We start from the raw sequence: 20,919 nt of genomic DNA on the forward strand, positions 1-20,919 counted from the left end.
GCCTGAGAAGCAGGGCACATGAGAGGGGCCAAAGAGGCAATGCAAAGGGAGACGAGTGGGTGCGGTTTCGTCTGTATTTATGTAAACATTTCTTGTGAAATCCGACAGACACCTCACCATAACCAACGTATCTGTACCCAACTGTTTTCTAGAAAATATATTTACTAGAGGGTCTAGCACCCCAAAAGATCCCCACCGTCCACCTACCCACCCAGCTACTCCTCTGGCTGCGACCATCTGGTACTGTAAAGGTCCCCGGTGCCCTTGGCAGGGGAGCCGTGGCTCGTGGCTTCACAGAGTGGGCGTGGAGTTACTAAGGACGCCCATTGTAGGTCAGTGTGTTTGTCGCCGAGTTCGCCTTGTGCAGGACATCTCCCAGCTGGAACAGGTGCCTCCGCCGCCTTCCTCGACTCTCTCATGCCAAGGCATTCGGGCTATTCTTTCTAGATGCAATATACTCCCAGCTTCTAGGGTGCGGGTGGACACATCCGCACAATATCTGGATTATACGCCGTCGGCGAACTACACACTTCCAGTTTCAAGGAGCTATATCACCACAACCTTTAAAAGCTATGCAGCCCCAGCCACTCTACTCAGAAATCGCCTACCTGTCCACCTCTCAGAAACATGTCCCCACCGACGTATCTCTTTAATATCAGAAACTGTACCATACAACTTCCTTAAGCAATGGCATCCATCTAATAAGAGTGACACCCGGCAGCTTCTACAAGATATTCTTTCGTACGTCTGTGTGCTCGACTCTCCAGCTTTTGGGCGCTACATATGAGCGCAGCGCGATGGACCTGAAGACTTGGAGTGCTGAGTCTTCTTCAGAGATCCTCCTTTGTGGAGGTTTCACGCAGGTCCCGGGACCCCCGGATGAGTACGTCCTTACCCTGACCACCAGCGGGTTGTACGTTCAGCGCCTTAAAGGCACGCCAGGGGTCCCCGAGGTGGTACGGCATTCTGACTGTCTGGGAAGCTGTGCCTTTCGGGGCCCCCCAGCCGATCCTCTTGGCTACTATTTCATCGTCACCACCTACCCGCCTGTAGGGCGGCGGAGGCGAGAGCTATGCCTCACTTTCCGGGTCGGTGGCTCGCCGGATCCTGAGGCGAACCGCCAGACCGCCGAGACGTGGGCTCGGAGGATCACCCAGCTTGCAACGCCTGATGTCCCCACGCATGGAGGTAAGTGAATAACTTAAGTGCGCCTATCACTGATATAGTGCCTAGAGAACCTCGATGTGCCCGACCTCGTCGCTATAAAAAGAAGGCGGGGAATTAACATACCCCAATCTATTTACAAGAAACGGAACCTTTTATTGCCTGTTCAGAAATTCATATCTTCTCAGGGCGCTTTAGAGCACCGCCCCCACTCCGTGTGTGAAAACGCTTCTTGGGGAGTGGTCAACAGGTGAGGTTTGAGCATCTTTCTATAATGCACGTATCGTGCTTCAGGGCGGATTCACCCATCTAAAGGTTCAGATTCACATCCTATCGATATCTGGATGTAACCTGCAGGGCACAGGTTCGGAAGGCTGATTCGGACTTTTATCCTGAGTTGAAGAAACCGAGTGCCACTGAGTTGAAGAGCTATGTCTGGTATTAGTCTCCAAGTGGTGACTGCAGTCGCGGGGCGCGCCTTATAAAAAAATCACTAGTGTTGGAATAAAATGAATTTGCCGCTCCACCCTGCAGAGCTCCTTGCCCTCACGGCCTCCTAAAGTTCCCGGCTTCCACTGCGCCAGTGCGGGCGAACCTGTTTGGGGAGAGTCCTGGGTCAGCTCTGTTTTTCACATTTCTTCCGGTCACGGGGCCTCTGACAAGCCCACGCGTCGTGTCGCGAGCAGCGCGGCCGCACGGTGTGCAGCTGTGTTTATGTCTGCTCCGACAGAGGCCGGTGTAAAGTCCTGGTGTCTCAAATGAGCCCTGTGTCATCTAGGTGAAATTGGTGGCCGCTGTCATTACAGCGCTTTGATACAAAAACTTGAGTTTTGCACAGGTGTTCGGGCGATATAAAGCGAGACAGACACCCTAGATCAGGCTCCTCCAACGAGTAGCTCGTGAGCTACGGATAGCTCTCTGGCTACCTGTAAGTAGCTCTCCTATGTGCGGCCCATTGAACTCATTTAGAAGCTATTGCTTGGGTCAATTAATATATCTTTACCAAGTGAAAAGCATGTATTGAAATAAAAAAAGGTGTGTATTTTCAGAATTAAAAAGTTGATGTGTGGAGAAAAAAGTTTGAATTTCCAAAATCTATTTATAGATGATATTTGAGTGATAAAATCAAACCGTGTCGTGGAGACTATTACTAATAATAAATAGGCCAAAGCCACATATCAGCTTTGGCTAATTCTTTATACCCATGTACGGCCACATTCAACACTGACTTAATAGCTTTTACATTGCTGCTGACCACCATGCCTGTAGCGATGAGGGGATCGCTGCTGATCTTTCATATGGTTGCCACTATTGTAATCTTGTCTTATGTGCTTACTGCTATATCTCTAATAATATTGGTAGCTCAGGAGTTTTTTTTAAATTAAATATAAGTAGCTCTTATTACAGAAAAGGTTGCAGAACCCTGCACTAGATACTGGGTATCACAGAGTAACCACGAGCAATCACCCAGGCTTTATTTATCCCTTCTGGCTGCCCCTGGCTCTCTGGTTGTATGCGTGCTACAAAGTAGGAGTGGCCAGGTGGCACTCTACATCCCTCCCAAATTTTACTAATATAGAACAATCACATGGTATTCAATGAACTGCGATGAAACATAAATGATCCTTAGTCTCTGGCTGGGTGCATGATTAGGCCGAGTCCATACCTCTAGCTGCGGCCACTTACGTCCAGACTCATGGTTTGTCCATCATTCACGCCCATCAGAGTTGCAGGCGCTTGGTAACTTGTTTCTCTTGGAGCCATCACTGCTTGCTCGGGCCTTGCTAATGCTATGTCCTGACGGGCTCGGCTGGGGGTAATCATATCAGGTCCAGGTGTGTCATCCAGAGATCCTTGGCCGTTGACTTGCTCATTTTCTGCCGACCGGACCTGCTGAACCAGGACACGTTTCTAGACACCGTGGATCCTCCTCGTTGAACAGTGACTATGGCTCCTTGGATTCTTGTGATTTCCCACACTTCTGTTTCAAAGGGAGTGCGGAATTTCCATCCTGGGTGTCGATTTTTCATGATCACTTTGTCTCCTATGATGAAGTCCGAGACTACTGGTCTGCGATCTTGACTGGCCAGATTGTTTGTGGCCTGGTGTAGGAAAGTATCATCCTGCCTGGCATGTTACCTCCATATTTCACTGTATATATGTTGTTTTAGTGTATGTGTCACTGGGACCCTGCCAGGCAGGGCCCCAGTGCTCATAAGTATGTGCCCTATATGTTTCCCTGTGTGGTGCCTAACTGTCTCACTGAGGCTCTGCTAACTAGAACCTCAGTGGTTATGCTCTCTCTGCTTTCCAAATTTGTCACTAACAGGCTAGTGACTAAATTTACCAATTCACATTGGCATACTGGTACACCCATATAATTCCCTTGTATATGGTACTGAGGTACCCAGGATATTGGGGTTCCAGGAGATCCCTATGGGCTGCCCATAGGGAGCTCTGACAATTCTTACACAGGCCGGCCATTGCAGCCTGAGTGAAATAAAGTCCACGTTATTTCATAGCCATTTACCACTGCACATAAGGTGTCCCCACATCGTTCAGGGCAAATTCCCCGGACTTTGTGAGTACGGGGACACCATTATACGCGTGCACTATACATAGGTCACTACCAATGTATAGCGTCACAATGGTAACTTCGAACAAGGCCATGTAACATGTCTAAGATCATGGAATTGTCACCCTAACACCATCCTGGCATTGGGGAGACAATTCCATGGTCCCCCGGGTCTCTAGCACAGAACCCAGGTACTGCCAAACTGCCTTTCCGGGGTTTCCACTGCAGCTGCTGCTGCTGCCAACCCCTCAGACAGGTTTCTGCCCTCCTGGGTTTCAGGCAGCCCTGGCCCAGGAAGGCAGAACAAAGGATTTCCTCTGAGAGAGGGTGTTACACCCTCTCCCTTTGGAAATAGGTGTGAAGGGCTGAGGAGGAGTAGCCTCCCCCAGCCTCTGGAAATGCTTTGATGGACGCAGATGGTGCCCATATCTGCATAAGCCAGTCTACACCGGTTCAGGGATCCCCCAGCCCTGCTCTGGCGCGAAACTGGACAAAGGAAAGGGAGTGACCACTCCCCTGACCAGTTCCTTCCCAGGGGAGGTGCCCAGAGCTCCTCCAGTGTGTCCCAGAACTCTGCCATCTTGGAAACAGAGGTGTTGGGGGCACACAGGACTGCTCTGAGTGGCCAATGCCAGCAGGTGACGTCAGAGGCTCCTTCTGATAGGCTCTTACTTCTCTTGGTAGCCAATCCTCCTTCCTTAGTAGCCAAACCTCCTTTTCTGGCTATTTAGGGTCTCTGCTTTGGGGAATTCTTCAGATAACGAATGCAAGAGCTCACCAGAGTTCCTCTGCATCTCCCTCTTCACCTTCTACCAAGAATCGACCGCTGACTGCTCCAGGACGCCTGCAAAACCGCAACAAAGTAGCAAGACGACTACCAGCAACATTGTAGCGCCTAATCCTGCCGGCTTTCTCAACTGTTTCCTGGTGGTTCATGCTCTGGGGGTAGCCTGCCTTCACCCTGCACCAGAAGCTCAGAAGAAATCTCCTGTGGGTTGACAGAATCTTCCCCCTGCTAATGCAGGCACCAAAATACTGCATCACTGGTCCTCTGGGTCCCCTCTCATCCCGACGAGCATGGTCCCTGGAACACAGCAACTCTGTCCAAGTGACTCCCACAGTCCAGTGACTCTTCAGTCCAGGTTTGGTGGAGGTAAGTCCTTGCCTCCCCACGCTAGACTGCAAAGCTGTGTACTGCGTGATTTGCAGCTGCTCCGGCCCCTGTGCACTCTTCCAGGATTTCCTTCGTGCACAGCCTAGCCTGGGTCCCCACCACTCCGTCCTGCAGTGCACAGCCTTCTGAGTTATCCTCCGGCGTCGTGGGACTCCCTTTTTTAACTTCACGTGGACTCCGGTTCACTCTTCTTCCAAGTGCCTGTTGGGATACTTCTGCGGGTGCTGCTTGCTTCTGTGAGGGCTCTCTGAGTTGCTGAGCGTCCCCTCTGTCTCCTCCTGCAAAAGGCGACATCCTGGTCCTTCCTGGTCCTCAGCAGCACCCAAAAACCTCTACCACAACCCTTGCAGCTAGCAAGGCTTGTTTGTGGTCTTTCTGCGTGGGAACACCTCTGCAAGCTTCATCGCAACGTGGGATATCCGTCTTCCAACAGAGAAGTTTCTAGTCCTCTTCTTTCTTGCAGAACTCCAAGCTTCTTCCAACCGGTGGAAGCTTCCTTGCACCTTCAGCTGGGGTTTCCCGGGCTCCTGCCCCCCCGGACACTGTCGCAACTATTGGACTTGGTCCCCTTGTTTTACAGGTACTCAGGTCCGGAAATCCGTTGTCAGTGCACTGCTGGTGTTTGTTCTTCCTGCAGAATCCCCCTATCAAGACTTCTGTGCTCTCTGGGGGTAGTAGGTGTACCTTACTCCTACTTTTCAGGGTCTTGGGGTTAGGTATTTTTCTAACCCTCACTGTTTTCTTACAGTCCCAGCGACCCCCTACAAGCTCACATAGGTCTGGGGTCCATTCGTGGTTCGCATTCCACTTTTGGAGTATATGGTTTGTGTTGCCCTTATCCCTATGTGCTCCTATGGCAACCTATTATAATTCTACACTGTTTGCATTACTTTTCTTGCTCTTACTTACCTAATTTTGGTTTGTGTTCATATAACTTGTGTATAGTACTTACCTTCTTACTGAGGGTACTCACTGAGATACTTTTGGCAACAACACCTTTTCTTGTTGGGATGGCACCAAGGCTCACGGGGCTTGCATCCACTGCCAGTTCTGTTCTGCACTTAGGGTTAAAGTACTCCATCTCTGCATTTTCCAGGACTGCTTCCTTCACCATTCTGTTAGCCTGCTCGGTTCTGCCATCCCATTCTCAAGGGCAGACACAGTTGTCTAGGGCCCGGAGGGGCTCTGACAGAGTGGCTATGTTGGGGATGAATTGCTCACAGTAGTTGGCCATACACAGGAAGCTTCTCACTTCAGACACATTTCTTGGGACAGCTACTATTCAAATATTGTCAACTTACTTCGGGTCGACCTGAAGTCCGCTGCTTGAGAAATTGTGTCCAAAGTACTCAACAGCATTTGTGTAGAAAGAGCTCTTTTGTCTGTGAAGCGTCAAACCACAGTTCACTAGCTGCATTAGTGAAGCTCTCACCCCACGTGGTGATCTGGTGATATTCCAAGATGTCTGAGAACATCAGAATGTAATCGCTCATGTTCAGCATGTTGACCAACCCGGACAGGGTCTCTCAGACGACGTCTTGGAGCAATTCTGCGGCCAATGAGATCCCAAATTTGAGGCGTCTGTATATGCAAAGACCTATGTTTGTTGAGAATGTGGTGATGTACCTGCTGGCTTCTTCAAGCTCCAGCTGGCAGTTTCCAGCATTTAGATCCAGTTTTGAAAACCATGAGCTCCATTCACATCGGCCACTATGTTGTCTAGTGTGGGGGTGAAGAGCCATTCTTGGCATATTGCTTTGTTTGGGGGCCGCATGTTGACGCATAGTGTTATGGCTCCTGGTTTCTTAGGCTTGGGGGCTATCATGAGAGGTGATACCCATGGGGTCAGGCCTGTCACTTTTTCGATTACTCCCAGCCGTTCAAGTTGGTCCAACTCCTTTTTGACAAGTGGGCATAGGTGGAATGGCACTCTTCTGTGTCTAAGAGCTACTGGTCTCATCAATGTGAAGCTTTACTGTCAACCCCTTTAGGCATCCCAGACCTACGAATAACTGTGGTAATGGCTCCAGGATGCTCGCTGCATGTGATTTATGCACCTGTCGGGCAAAGAAGACCTAACCTAGGCCCTCCATGGTGTGGCAACTGAGGAAGGTGTCAGTGTTCCTTTGGTTACATGAAATCTGGCTTGCATTGTTTTTCCTTCATTTTCTACTGTTACATCTATGACTTCTCTCAGGGGGAGTGTTTCTGTTCCTCCATACTTGGAATTTCTGGCTTTGATTGGTGACAGCTATGGCCATGGCACAAGTTTGTGGAATTGGGTTGTGTCCATGACATTCAAAGATGCACCGTGTCAATCAAGGCGGTGATTTGTGTCCCTCCAATTGCCAATTTGCACATCGGCATGGGCCGCTTGTGATTGTTCTCTCTGCCAGCAGATACTGTGAAAATGTAATCGTCGTCATCATCTGCAGGGTGACTCCTGGTATCTAGCCATTGCCTCAAATGCTCCTCTTTGTCTTCATCAAGAGATAGCTGCCGGAGGTTAGACCACTCCTGCCCATGGTACCCTGTGTTTGTGCTAGGGCCGCCCCTGCGGTATATATTGGCAAAATGGTTCATGTGGTAACATGTCAAGCACAATTTTTCTTGCCCTGGGTACACGTTTGCCATCCAATGCATTACCTGCAATTCCCGTATCCCTTCTCAGATTATTTGGGAGTGGCCAAGTAGGGCGTCTTTGGATGGCAACGACATGCTCCTCCTTGATTGTTACTGTTTTCGTCACATTTGACAGGGCTGCACCTCTTACTAGTGCCACCTCCATGTCTTCAGCCCTGCTGTCTGTCAGTTCGTGGGATCTCACCAGTATCAGGATGTTGTCTAAGGTGATGCCTGACTGGCAAAGTATGAGTTTTTCGAGTGTGGATGACTGGCAGCCTTGGATTGGTTAAGCCCTGATTTCAGCTCGTTGGTCGATGTCAGTGAACATACTTGCCAGCTTGCATGGGCACACGTACAACACGTCTACAGACTGTTTGTCGGGTCTGCCTAAGTTTGAACCTTTTGTAGTAGGGATTGAGTTGGAGGTCAAAGTGCCGATTTAGGGCTGCCACATGTAGTTGAATTTCTTATCAATAATAAAGAAGTGACACAATTCTAGTAATAATTGAGTATTTATAAGCAAAATAAAATAAAATAAAATATGGCCGGGAGTACAGCACAGTTCTGCAACTGAAGCCACACTCAACTCAGCTCTTACACACAGTGATTTTTATACACTTGGTGGGCACTTAAAATCCACTTCCTTCCCAACACTTATAATTAACAAAACAATAATTCTTTAAACGCTATCTGACTGCTTGTTACAAAAATACATTAATGGCAGATTTATTACGCACATATTATCTAACATACACAATGTCGTTCAATCCTGCCCTGTGACCTCTACCAATATGTTCTCCCTACACGTCTACCAGTCTCTAAAGTTTTATGTCCTGTCTCCTCCTTTCTGCCAGCCTTGAAACACAAACATCTAACACTGTGTCTCCTTTTCAAGTCTGTCATGATTTACCCTTCTCCTTTCCCGCTATCAGAAACTAGTTCAGACTCTCCCTTGTGTGTGTGCGTCCTTCTAAGTTATCAGTGGTATGCTAAGCTGAATCGTAACTGCTTTACCCTGCACCTGGCCTCTCTTCTCATTCTCCTTTCTGGCCCTGCGTTTCTTCTTGACCATTATGTTCAAACCGAGGCCTGTACTTTTTTCGTATAATATAGACTTCTGCACGTTTGTTTTCTAATTTGTGTGTTGACCAGACTAGGCCCTCTTTAGTTTTCTTAAGGCCTATTACACATGGCAGGATCAAAGTCATCATCTCTTCCTGTGTTGGGGAGATGTGTGAATAGGTTGTACAAGTCCTCGCCGCCCACGTGGAGCATCATGGATCTCTTTACTGCTCCATCTGTCTTGCGTATGGCTCGAAAGTAGCGTTGGAGGTGCCCTATCCATTGACACCAGCGTAGGGTGGCTGTAGCAGGATCTACTGGCTGGCTAAAGGGCAGCAAAGCTGTAACAGAAGCATGCACAGACAACTGGGGCGCAGGTGGCGCTGCATTTTGTTGTTGAGCAGACATAGTTGAGTTTTTTTTTTCCTGCAGTTTAAATCCCCACCACGTTCAGGATCGCCTGGCTTTTGGGCTGGTACTGTGGAGTTTGCTACAATGCAGGCACACACTATGATCTGTCCTTCACTTTCTCACAAAAGTCACTTTGCCCTTTTGTTTTCCTTTCTGACAACCACATATGTTACTCTTCCTCGTTATCCTCTTTTAGCATTTATATTGTCCGTTAACATAGATCAGAAAGTGCCTTGTGTACATATAGTTAAACTCACTGTTGCCAGCAATGCAGGAATATGGAGCCAGATGTAGGTAACAGTTTGTACGTCGCAAACAGCGATTTTCGCTGTTTGCGACGTGCAAACTGCACTATGCAATGCACAAAACCCGTTTTGCGATTCGGTAACCTGGTTACCGAATTGCAAAATGGGTTTGCGAGTCGCTATTAGGAAGGGGAGTTGCGAGTCGCAGTGCAATGCCAGATTGCTTTGTGACCGCGAACGCAGTCGCAAACCAATCGCAGTTAGCACCCATTTCAAATGGGTGCTAACCCATTCGCATATGGGAAGGGTTCCCCTTTGTGAATGGCATTAAAAACATTTTTCCAGAGCAGGCAGTGGTCCTATGGACCACTGCCTGCTCTGAAAAAATGAAACGAAAACGTTTCATTTTTTAGTTTTGTAATGCATCTCGTTTTCCTTTAAGGAAAACGGGCAGCATTCCAAAAAAAAAAAAAATGCTTTATTTAAAAGCAGTCACAGACATGGTGGTCTGCTGTCTCCAGCAGGCCACCATCCCTGTGAGTGAGCCCCAAGGGGGTCTCAAATTGCGACCCACCTCATGAATATTCATGAGGTGGGCATTTGCGACCCCCTTGCGAGTCGCAAACAGTGTCCAGGACACTGTTGTGCATAGGGTTTTGCGACTCGCAAATTGCGAGTCGGTCTGACTCGCAGTTTGCGAGTCGCAAGACCCAACTTACCTACATCTGGCCCATGGTAGCTTCAAACGCTGTCTCCGGGGCTTTGCTTTCCCCGATACACCTGCAGCAGTGGCAGACTGCTCGAGCTTTCCCCTGGGGCCCTTCACGAGCCATGTGCACAGTATATGGGTCTCAAGGGCCACATGCTGCACAGTGAGTGACTGCTAGGCGCCACAGCAGCCGCGTCTCCCAGCAAACTGCAGCCTCGTCGATGCCGTGGGCTGTTCCGTCTATACGGGCACTGCAGCGACAGGCATAGGATAGGGCACCCAACTCAAGTGCGGCCTCAGGCCTTGGCTGTGCCCCTCTCGCCTGCAGAGGGGCTGCAAGCGTCTGCCGGCAGCTGTAGCAGATGGCAGAGGTCTCACACCACGCTGAAGCATGCTGTCTCCTGTACTGCTTGGTGCCCAGCTGAGCCATCATCATAATCAGTTGCCCCCTAGATGTGGGGCTATTACTGACCTCATCGCCAATGGAAGTTGCTACGGCAGGGATACAGGACGCTCACGGTATGCCACAGGGCATATAGTATCTGAAGGCAGACACACTAGATACAGGGTATCACCGAGTGACCACAAGCGATCACCCAGCCTTCATTTATGGCACCGGGCTGCCCTCGGCCTTCCAGCTGTATGTGTGCTACAATGTAGGGGAGAGGCCGGGTGGCTCTCTACACCAAGTGGCCTTCTGTTGCATAGTGCAGGAACCCAATAATCCTTGTAAAATGGGTGTAATGGGGTGGAAACAGTGCACTTATTGATGCAAATGTTTGGTTCGAGTTATTCTTAATGTGCGCTGTCAAGCAATAATTAACCCCGTTTAGCATCACACGAGAACAACTTTATTTGTACGTCTCTCCGCCATAGACATCATTCAAAAACAACGCTTTGTTAATACAGTGCTGTGTTGTGCTATTTTTTGAGTGAGTGCAATAAAAAGCTGCTGGTTTTCTCACAGGGAAGGACCGCACGTATTTTTCTTTTTTAGAGCAGCTACCCCGCTGAGCTAAAATATTCTGAATATGGGGAAACTTAACCCTAATTGAAAATTTACAGTTTCCCAATGTCAGTTGTGAGCAGCTCGTATACTTGGGTAATCTTTTTGCATTTACACTCCTGCTGGATTTGAAACATTATGTCAATGTAGTTTATGCATGTCATATATATGAGCTCTCTTGCGAACTATAGTTGTAGCACTGTAAATCATGACAAGGGAGGACATTTGCCAAGTGGACCATCTCCCCAGGGTCACTATCATCTCTATCAATGTGCATGTGCATTTTAGCTATCAGCATTTTGGATTCTGAGATGCGTTGTTTTGCTTTTGGCATAACTGTGGACTTACAAACCCACTAGATGTGTATAGAATTGGGGAAATTGTTCAGCGATAACATTTTTAAAATACATTTTTTCTTCATGTGAAAAAATACATTTAGGTCTGGGTTTTGATTGGATAGAAATCGAACGACCTGTTGCTAACAATATCACCTGAAGGGATTCAAGGTTTGGAATTTGACACAGTAGCTCCGAAACAAACAGTGCTAATAATATACATAGAGTGCATATTGGATTTGCACCTTTCAGCCTTGAACCTCTTTTTCTTACCAGTCTCTTCAGCCATTGGCTTGAGAGTATGTAAATCGCACCTTGGTTCAACACAGTGAAATATCCATCTGTCACCTAATACTGTTGACAGTTTTAGTGTATCCGACCACTTCTACTTGAATGCTTGCAATGAACTGCATGAGGGACTACTTTGCAACTATAGCCCTTACTGTCTTTTCCTGATGGCTCCCTTCCATGTGTCTCACTCTAATATGCTAACACGACATGGGTTAGCACATTAAATCCAGACCTATTGGTTTTGCCAATGCTTGTTCATTGTGCATTTTTTCTCCAATGAGAGAAAAACGAGGAGGGATTGGATACCCACACAATTACACTAAGGATATTCACTACATTTGCACAGACCACACCTCTGATACTACCCATGGAACACCCACAAAGCTGCTCAGTGGTCCTAGGTCATGTTACAACTCGAGGTAGTCCTGTTTTTTTTCCCACTAACCTTAGCTTGTATTCTGGAATTTCTAGTTTTGCTCATACAGTTTTAAATATAGACGTAAAACCCCAAATGTGCTGTTTGCTAAAAAGCCAGGACTAGTGTCAGTGCCACTTGTGACATCGGATACTTGGCAACTAGGAGCAAACTAATCCTCTACTGTTAGAAATGTCAAAACAATCTAGACACTTTGTAGATTTAACACTGTCAGAGCCCTGCTCAGAGGGCCATGGCGCAAGCAGGAGCTACTGGGCCCAGCAGTGGGGGTGGGGGTGTTGAGAGGCCTTTTACTCCTGATGTCCCATGGCCAGCCTACTATGGCTTCTGAATTCAACACTTCTGGCACTGTTCATCAGTCGGGGCTTACCATCCTCAATCTGCACAAGTAATATTGCCCAATCAGCACAGCAGCAATCATCACGGTGGCCCCACCTTGCACATAGGGTCACTGCCTTCACTCCGCACACAGGCTGAGGCCTAATTGGCACAGCAGTAATCTGCACAGCAATTTCATCTGGTACACAGAGTCACTGACTTCACTTTTAACACGGGCTTGGGCCCGATCAGCACAGCAGTAATCTTCATGGCAGTCCCATCAGGCATACAGGGTCACCGACTTAGACCTGCATATGAACAACAACCCGATTGGTTCAGCAAAGTTCATGGCTCGCGTCATGGTGGCCCTTCTCTGGCATAAGGGGGTCACTAACTTTAACCTGCATATGGGCAGCAGCCCCCTCTTCACACACCTCAACAGGGACCCAATCACCTGGATCCACCACTTGATCTGCTCCCTCCAACGCTCTCCTCTTCCTCACAGGGCACCCTGGTCTTGGCAAGCAGGCAGGCACTGGTGATCTAGGCTCAAGGGACAGGTGATCTTTGATTCCCTGGGTGATGTCCGCTCACTCAGCTGGGGGACTTGCAGGCCTTGGCCCCCAGTCCTGGTAACAGGCAGAAGTCTTGCAGAGCTTCCCCTCCTCACACAGCCCGTATGGCTGCTCGGCAGATGACAATTTCTAGGGTTTCAAACTCCCCTTTTCATAGTCCATTTCCAGACACCAAATGTGACTTAGAGTCTGAATCTTTGAAGTTTATGGTGCGGGTCCATTTCCTTTTGGAGTGGCCTCTACTCTGTCTTGTCCTTCCTCCAGAAAGCAGTTTGTCACAACAGAAGCAACTCCAAATCTGATAGCCCCACAACACCAGCTAAGGGACTGACTAGAGGTTCACACCTGAAAGTCAGCCAAAGTGATAGGCGTTTCAAAAGGTTACCTCCAGGGACACAGTCCTCCTCTTTATGAATCTCTTAGCAGCCACATCTACTTCCTGAGATATACCAAGACCCCTTCCTAGTGACCTCTGTGAATCAAAGAGCACCCTTTGAAGTACAGTGAGGAGCCCATCTTTTCCTCCAGTGTGTCCCACCCAACTCACAGGACTGCAGCAATCCACAAATCTGTCTGGTTGTTCCTATACCTCCTCATGTGCCTCCAGTTAGCCCCGGGTCTCCCAAAATGGAACCCAGAATTCTTCATGTACTGTACAATTCACAGGCACACATACACCCAGCGCTTGAATGTAACATACACGCTCTTCCCAGCACAACACACCACTTCGATGTACGGCAAGAGTGAGTAAAGCACACAGCAGTGGGACTAATATTGCTTGAGCCTGTAAGCTTCACTCTAGTGACACAAGTGAAAAGGACTTTTCACTCCCACTGATCACTACACTGTATGCTGCCACCACCATTCTTGTGTTGCTTAACTCCTAGCAATGGCAGTAGCCTATCACTACTATGAGTGTAGCACTTTGGGTGCACAATTTAGTGGCAATAAAGCTGAATTTCAATAGAAAAACCTTGGTATACTGAACCCTGTGTTGAGAACAGCCCCATTGTCTCCACAAAACATACACACTCTGAGCACACCTACCTGTTCAACCTGTACAAAAGAAGCTAGGGTGTAACAGAGAGTCCCCCAGGCCTTTCCCTGGCAGCCTTGTGATTCTGAGGCAGTAGAATTGCAGCACATCCGGGTTGAGCTGTTCGTGGGTGGTGATGCGAATCATCCCTGCACTCTGGATCACTTCCAGCAGCCAGCGGTAAAAATCCTTTAATTCCCATTTAACCAACAGTTAACATATGCATTCATCTTGCTTTGGCAATAACAGAGAGACAGGCTTTGTTTATCTGTACTGCACAGTGGCAATAGTCACTGTGTATTTATGTTTCAGGCTGTGTTTCCATTGAAAAAGGCATTTTTGATTTGCCCATAACATTTGACCCAGTGGATAGATTTGCATAAAACTTGGCAGTCAGCTTAGTTAGTCAGCTAAGTTTTTGCAGATTTGTAAAGCGCACTGTCATCATCCAGGAGGGTATACTGATGTTGAGCAGGTGTGAGCATAGCCAAACCTAGGGCTTGGTGGGACTACTTGAAAAGCCAGGTCTTCAGCTTCTTGCAGAATTCAAGAAGTGAGGAGGAAGTTCTTAGGCATAGAGGCAAGTTATTCCACACTTTAGGAGCGATGTAGAACAAGGCTTGACCACTGGATCTGGTTTTCTCTATGTGTGTGATGCATGCAAGTAGGAGTCTGGACAAGTGGCGGTGTCGTAATGGTTTATGAAAGAAGATGCGCTTTTTGAGATATGCTGGACCAGTGTTATGGAATGTCTTGAAAGTGTGGGTGAGGAGTTTGAATTTTACTTCTTTGTGTATGGAGAGCGAGTGAAGCTCCTTCAGATGTGGTGTGGTGTGGTGTGAGTGCGGTGTGGGAGGTTCAGAGTGATTCTGCCTACTAAGTTGAGAATGGTGTGCATTCTTCTGGTGAGTTTTTCTTTGATCCCAGGGTAGAGGGTGTTCCCGTAGACCAGCTTGCTTGTGACTAGGGCATGCATGGCGGTTTTCCACAAGCTGATTGGGAGCTATTTGAAAATCTTCCTCAGCATTTTCAGGGTATGGAAGCATGAGTCGGTGACGGCATTGAATTGGCCGGTCATGTAGCATTTGCTGTTGATGATTCTGAAGTTCTTGGCGTGGGGGCGGGTGTCAGTCCCAGCTCTGTTGGCCAGCAGGTGGAGTCCCACAGTGAAGTGCTTCTCCCAAGGATCACTATTATTGTCTTGTCAGTGTTTAGTTTTATGACAGATGGTCCTCATCCAGTGGGCGATTTCAATCATGCAGGCATTGAACTTGATCAAGGTACTGGGCATCTGTGAAGGAGAAAATGAGTTGCATTCCATCGGCACAGGACAGGACGATGCTGGCAATAGGGTTCATGTATGCATTGAAAAGGGTCAGGCTCAGGAAGGATCCTTTCAGAATTCCCGCAGAGGTGTACAGTGTCAGTCTGACTGACTGGATCCTTCTATTCAGGAAGGAGCAGTTTTATTGGAGTGCGTGTCTTTGGATTTCGATGCCATGTAGGTGTTGGATGAGGGCGGGGTGATAGACCATGTTGAAGGCTGCAAAGAGGTCCAGGACGATGAGGGCCACTGTCTCTTGTCTGTCCAGAGTCATGTGGATGTCATCCCTGGCGGCAATGATGGTAGTTTCTGTGATGTGGTTGGGTCTGAAACCAGACTGAGTGGAGTCGAGGAGTTGGTAGTGTTTGAGACATTTGGTCAGGTGTCTGTTGATTACTTTCTCTAAGACCATGGCTGGGATTGGTAGCATGGAGTGCAGTCTCTAGTTGGCAAGCATTGAAGGGTCCCCGGAGTGCATTCAGTTTTTTTAGTGCAGATCCGTCCACTGGGAAAAAAAGTTAAGGGGGAGGGTAAAAAATAAACATTTTCCCATTTTAGCTTCCACGGGAAATGTTGCTCACAATTTACATCCCAAATGGCTGACTGGAGTCATACCAAACTTGGCTTGAAAATAGAGCTTTACTCAGAAGGCAATCACGTTTTTTGGTTTGGTGTAAATCAGTCCAGTAGTTTTTGAGAAGTGAGCTTTTTAAAAGGTTAGCATGCTGGGTCTATAGGTTTAACACTTTTGTATATCCCTGTCAGTTTAACCTGCAATTCATGACTCTTGAAGTCTGTCAATCATGTTTTGAATTTTTTTACAAAATGTGATTGGCTGGAATAGAGCTGAAACTTTTTTCCCTCCATCTTCAAACGTGTGAGTCAACTCCAACTGGCGAACTTCATGTTGAGAAAAAGCCTTTGGGGGAACCAACCCAAAAAAGGCAGGACAGTAGCCGGGGGTGTCCAGAAGTATAGACAAAATAAAAAAATCCTGAAACATGCACCTTAAAATTGTATAAGTTGTAGCCAAGATGCAAGCTTGCTGGGCCATTTTAGGTACTGGATTCATCTGCAATTTTGTGTTTAACTCGTAAGTTGCTTCTGAAGGTAGGAGTTAGGGTGCAGGGCTTGGACACAGGATGAGTGTAATGTGCTATTTAATGCCATTGTAGATTGTGGGGAGAGGACATAACTCATAAAAGGCAAAGACTGGAGTGAGTCATCATGATGCCCCCCACCTCGCAATAAATAGCATATTATATTCTGCACATCTGCACATGTAATTTATGCCTTGGCATTTTTTCATTTGTCTTTCTTTTTAAAAAAAATGCTAACTAAAACCAGGATGCAGTAGGTTAAACCTGTGCAGTAAGATACACTCATATTGAAGAGGCCTCTTGACTAGAAGGAGAGGTGTTTCCATGTGTAAAGCACCTGTAATATGCAATCTGTGAGGCAGTAAACACTGGCAAAAAATTGGAATTTGACCTTCACAATGTAGTAATAAATGTTTGAATGTGTGTTTATTAGTAAAGTTGCTTTAAATTATTTGCTATGTTATAATAACACTTATTTTCACTGGCATGTCCTAAATATATGTACAGTGTTATCATGCCACAGTTTGATTGCTTCAGATCTCCGCGACATTGCAAGAAATGCCAGGACAGAGATATTTAGATTGTGTCAGAGATCAGACACACCTATCAAGTGACCTTTTATTAAGCAGGATTAAGGGAAATGTTTGCGAAGTATGTGAGAAATTCACTTATTTGAAAATGTATTCGTAAATGTATTTGTATTGCACACAACCACAAATAATCAAAACAACTTAAATACAGCAATTCAAGTACTATGAATTATAGACATCCATGCCCTCATTTTGACTTCGGCGGGTGGAAAATGTCACTCGCCAAAGTCCTGCGGTCAGGTCACTGCAAGTGCGGTGACTTTCCTGCGGCCCCTATTACGAGTTTCCCGCTGGCCCAACTGGAAACAGCCCAATACACTGAATCCAGCTCGTAATAGAGCTGGGGGCAATGTTGCTGTTTGTAGGGTGCAACAGCAGACAGTAAAAAACGCATTGGGGCTGTCCATGGGGGCCCCTGTACTGCCCTTGCCAAGTGCAGCCCCCATGGGGCCACTCCACTCTCTGCCAGCTTTTACATGGCGGTGCAGCCATGTTGCAGAAGGGGGGCGTAATCCCCAGCACAAGTTTAGTAATGTGCTGTTATCAGGCTCTGCCTTTGAGGTGTGGGGCATGCTCAAAGCCATAAGGCTTTAGGTCCCACCTGAACAGTGCAGCAGCACATGCGCTGTCCTTGTGAAACCTCTTTTAAACAAAAACAAAAGCTTAAAAGTGACTCAGAGCTGCCCCTTTATTACCATTACTTACCATTAGTTGGCTAGCACTTTGCTCCTGTTTCCTTGATTCTTATTGGGAAGTGGCTTTCTGGGCTTTCCGCTTAGTCCTTGGCTTAAAGTTTCTGTTCCTCCTGTGGAGCATGGACCAACTACAGTTTCGAGTCTGTGGGCAGTGTCCTTCTACTGACTGCAGGCTCCTGCAGATAATTTTTTTTTTTTTTTAGATTTAGACAAGCACTCTTGAAGAGTGGATGTCTCTGCAGTATGTGTCTCGCCTTCCTTCTGCTCCCTCGTGTAGATGTGCCCTTCCCCCTCCCCCCCCCCACTGGTCATTGGTGGTACTCCCTCCCCCCACTTTCCTGGGCTTCCTTCGTGTTCATTTCCTATCTCATTCCTGCTGTCTGTTCTTATTGCTCCCTCTCTGCTCCCCTGTACCTTCCTCGTGTGGCTTGTTAAAAATATTCTTATTTTTTTTATGTTCCCTCGGGCCCGTCCCATAGCTCTTACAGAGCTATTTGTCTTTGCTAATGTTTTTTAAAGATGTTTAAAAGCAGAACGAGCTGCTGTGCAACACGGGTAAAAGTAAACAAAAAAAACACTATGACATGGTCAACCCTGGCCATACCATAGAGTTTCATTTTATTTAGAATGTCAAGGCTTTACTGCTTCAGATGCCTAACGATGTGTTCCAGCAAATAACACCCTTCCACACTGCAGAAAGGTACTAAGTGGTGCCCATAGACGCATGCAGGATCTGTTTTGCTGTGACTGTCCTATGCCCATTTACTCTCCTGGTGCTGCGTGTATGGGAAAGATGCTCACCTGGCCCTAAGAGGGCAGGGATAAGTGAAGAGATCATACCCACTGCAGCAGATAAGGTAGCTTGTTTTTGTTTGAGGACATGCATGGTGCACTCGTTTGCAACCTATTGCGTGTGTTCAAGTTTTTCTTGGGTTTATGAGCTCCCTTTGACTCTTGGCTGTGCACCCAGTTTGACTACAATGTCCTCTGTCCTCAGCCAGTCTTTCGCAATAAAAAATGATTCACTATTGTCTTTCTCAGATGTATTTGCAGTAGTTTGCTTTTGTCAAAAGCATCCAAAGTACCTAATGCATAGTATCTATGCTTCCAATCATTTGGAGTTATGTTCTATGTTCCTTTCAAGGTGTGCAAGCGCACACCCTGCTTCCTCAAAGTGCCCAGAGTCCTTAACGGACTGCGTCTTTTAAAAAGGCACATGTGAAAGGCATTATGGCCCTCATTGCGACCCTGGCGGTCGGGGGTAATTTGGGGAAAGGTACTGCCAACAGGCTGGTGGTACCTTTTCCCAAATTATGACATTGGCGGTTTGGCTCAAGCCAAACCGCCAATGTGCCACTACGTCCACCAGGGGGATAATGGCCGCTGGGCTGGAGACTTCAGTTTCCAGCCAGGCAGCCGTCACAATCCCACCCTCAGGATTATGACCCTGCCTACCGCCATGGTTTTCGTGGGAAGCGTACCGCCACGAAAACCATGGCGGTAGGCACTATCAATGCCAGGGGATTCCTTCCCTTGCACTGATAGGTGTCTCCCCCATCCCCCTCCCCCTACCCAGAGTCCTCCCCCACTTTCCCCCTCCCACCCCCCGGCACATTTACACACCCACATGTGCACACATACACACTCATACACACACGCATACCCACATCCACCCACGCATGCACACATACAGGCCCACACACTGCAACACACACTAACATACATTGTTGCACACACGCATTCACAACATACACGTACACTCACATTAGGTCATTCACGCACTCATTCAACACGACTCACATTTGCCTGCACGCATACAAAAACAGACCCCCCCCACACACACAACACCCCCACCTCCCTCTCCTATCGGAGAATCCGACTTAGCTGCTTGCAGGGGGTCCTCGGGCAGGAGACGGGACGCGGCGTTGCTGCCAGGAGCAGCGTCCCCCAGCAAAACACCGGCAGGCCATACCATTGCTCATGATATGGTCTGCGATGTTTTTCTGGCGTGACGCTGCTGCTGGCAGCAGCACCACCTTTCCGACGTCCGCTGCCGTCTGCCGCCATGACCGTCGACGGAATACCGCCAGCCTTCTGGCGGTATTCTGTCTACGGTCATAATGCGGTTGGCCGCTGGTAGCCACGGTGCCAGTATTTTGGCTGCCGTCGCCGTGGTGGTAGGCGGCATTTACCACCAATGTTGTAATGAGGGCCTATGTCTCTTGCTGGACAGCATGTAGTGGCATAACTCATGTTCCTGCAGTGCAGGGGGGGGGGGCTAACCCTTCAGAGGCCACCAAACCCTTCTGAGGGGCCCCATCCCGCTCAAAGGCTAATAAATATCTATGAGATATGGAAGTATCTGCCCCTCTTCACATTCTGCAGGTGGCCCCATCATTTTACGTTATGCCATCGATAGCATGCAAGGAAGATAAAGGAACCCTACTGGGAAGGTCCCAACACATGTCCTGCCTTGTGATGGGAGCAAGCTGTGTGATTAGCCCTGAGGAGAGGAACATGCAATCCTGGGGCAAAGGGGCTTCAGAGAGAAACCAAAAGCAGCTCTAGGAGTTTGATTCACAATAAGAAGTGCATGATAAATTAGGAAGTAGAGCCAAGACGAGTTAATGTCCTCACTGTGCTCTACGAGCCTTGAAAGTGTTAAGTGTAAATGGAAAGTGTAGATAAGGACAGCAACGACACCTAGAAATGTGACAAAACCTTTTAATAATTAAAAAGTGTATTTCTTTAATGTTTCACCTTAGTGTATCATGTTACATCCCTGTACTGAAAGACATTTGTTAAAAGTGATAATTCTCAAATTGAATGTAGCCACATTCAGTCCTCCCACTCTGACATCAAATTAGGAGGCAAGTCAGTTATCTTTGTGCACCCAGTAGGTAGCTTAGATTATTTTTATACATTGAGCGACATTATAGTCTATACATGGAGCAACATAATAGTCTATTAAATCAACACACAAGGCGATTTTGTGCAGCACTCATACTGAACTCGTGTTTCAAGGTGCTTTCATATGTGATAATGCAGAAAAGGAATCTTGTGAAATAAAATATTTGCATCAAATTCAGTGCTGGAATCGAAAAAAGAAATACTTCAGGGTCCCATAAGTTGGGGGCCAAAGTGTGGCATAAGAAAGGGGGTGATGCCAGAAGGGCAGAGATTGAAAAGCAGTCTGACAGTCAACTTAGACAAGTTAAAAAAAAATCAGCTGCAAAGAAATTGGCAAT

General features: G+C 47.6%; 1 protein-coding gene across 1 annotated transcript in view; it reads left to right on the forward strand.

The window, feature by feature from the left end:
- The first annotated feature begins 323 nt into the window (after positions 1-323).
- The window catches only part of SPHK1 (sphingosine kinase 1), a 137,688-nt gene continuing 117,092 nt past the window's right edge, over positions 324-20,919 (forward strand). The window contains exon 1 of the mRNA XM_069200224.1: positions 324-1,188. Within this exon, the coding sequence (XP_069056325.1) occupies positions 798-1,188 (391 nt within the window). The 5' untranslated portion in view covers positions 324-797. The remainder of the gene's footprint in view (positions 1,189-20,919) is intronic.

This window comes from Pleurodeles waltl, chromosome 7 (genome assembly GCF_031143425.1).
Source record: "Pleurodeles waltl isolate 20211129_DDA chromosome 7, aPleWal1.hap1.20221129, whole genome shotgun sequence".
Lineage (NCBI taxonomy): Eukaryota > Metazoa > Chordata > Amphibia > Caudata > Salamandridae > Pleurodeles > Pleurodeles waltl.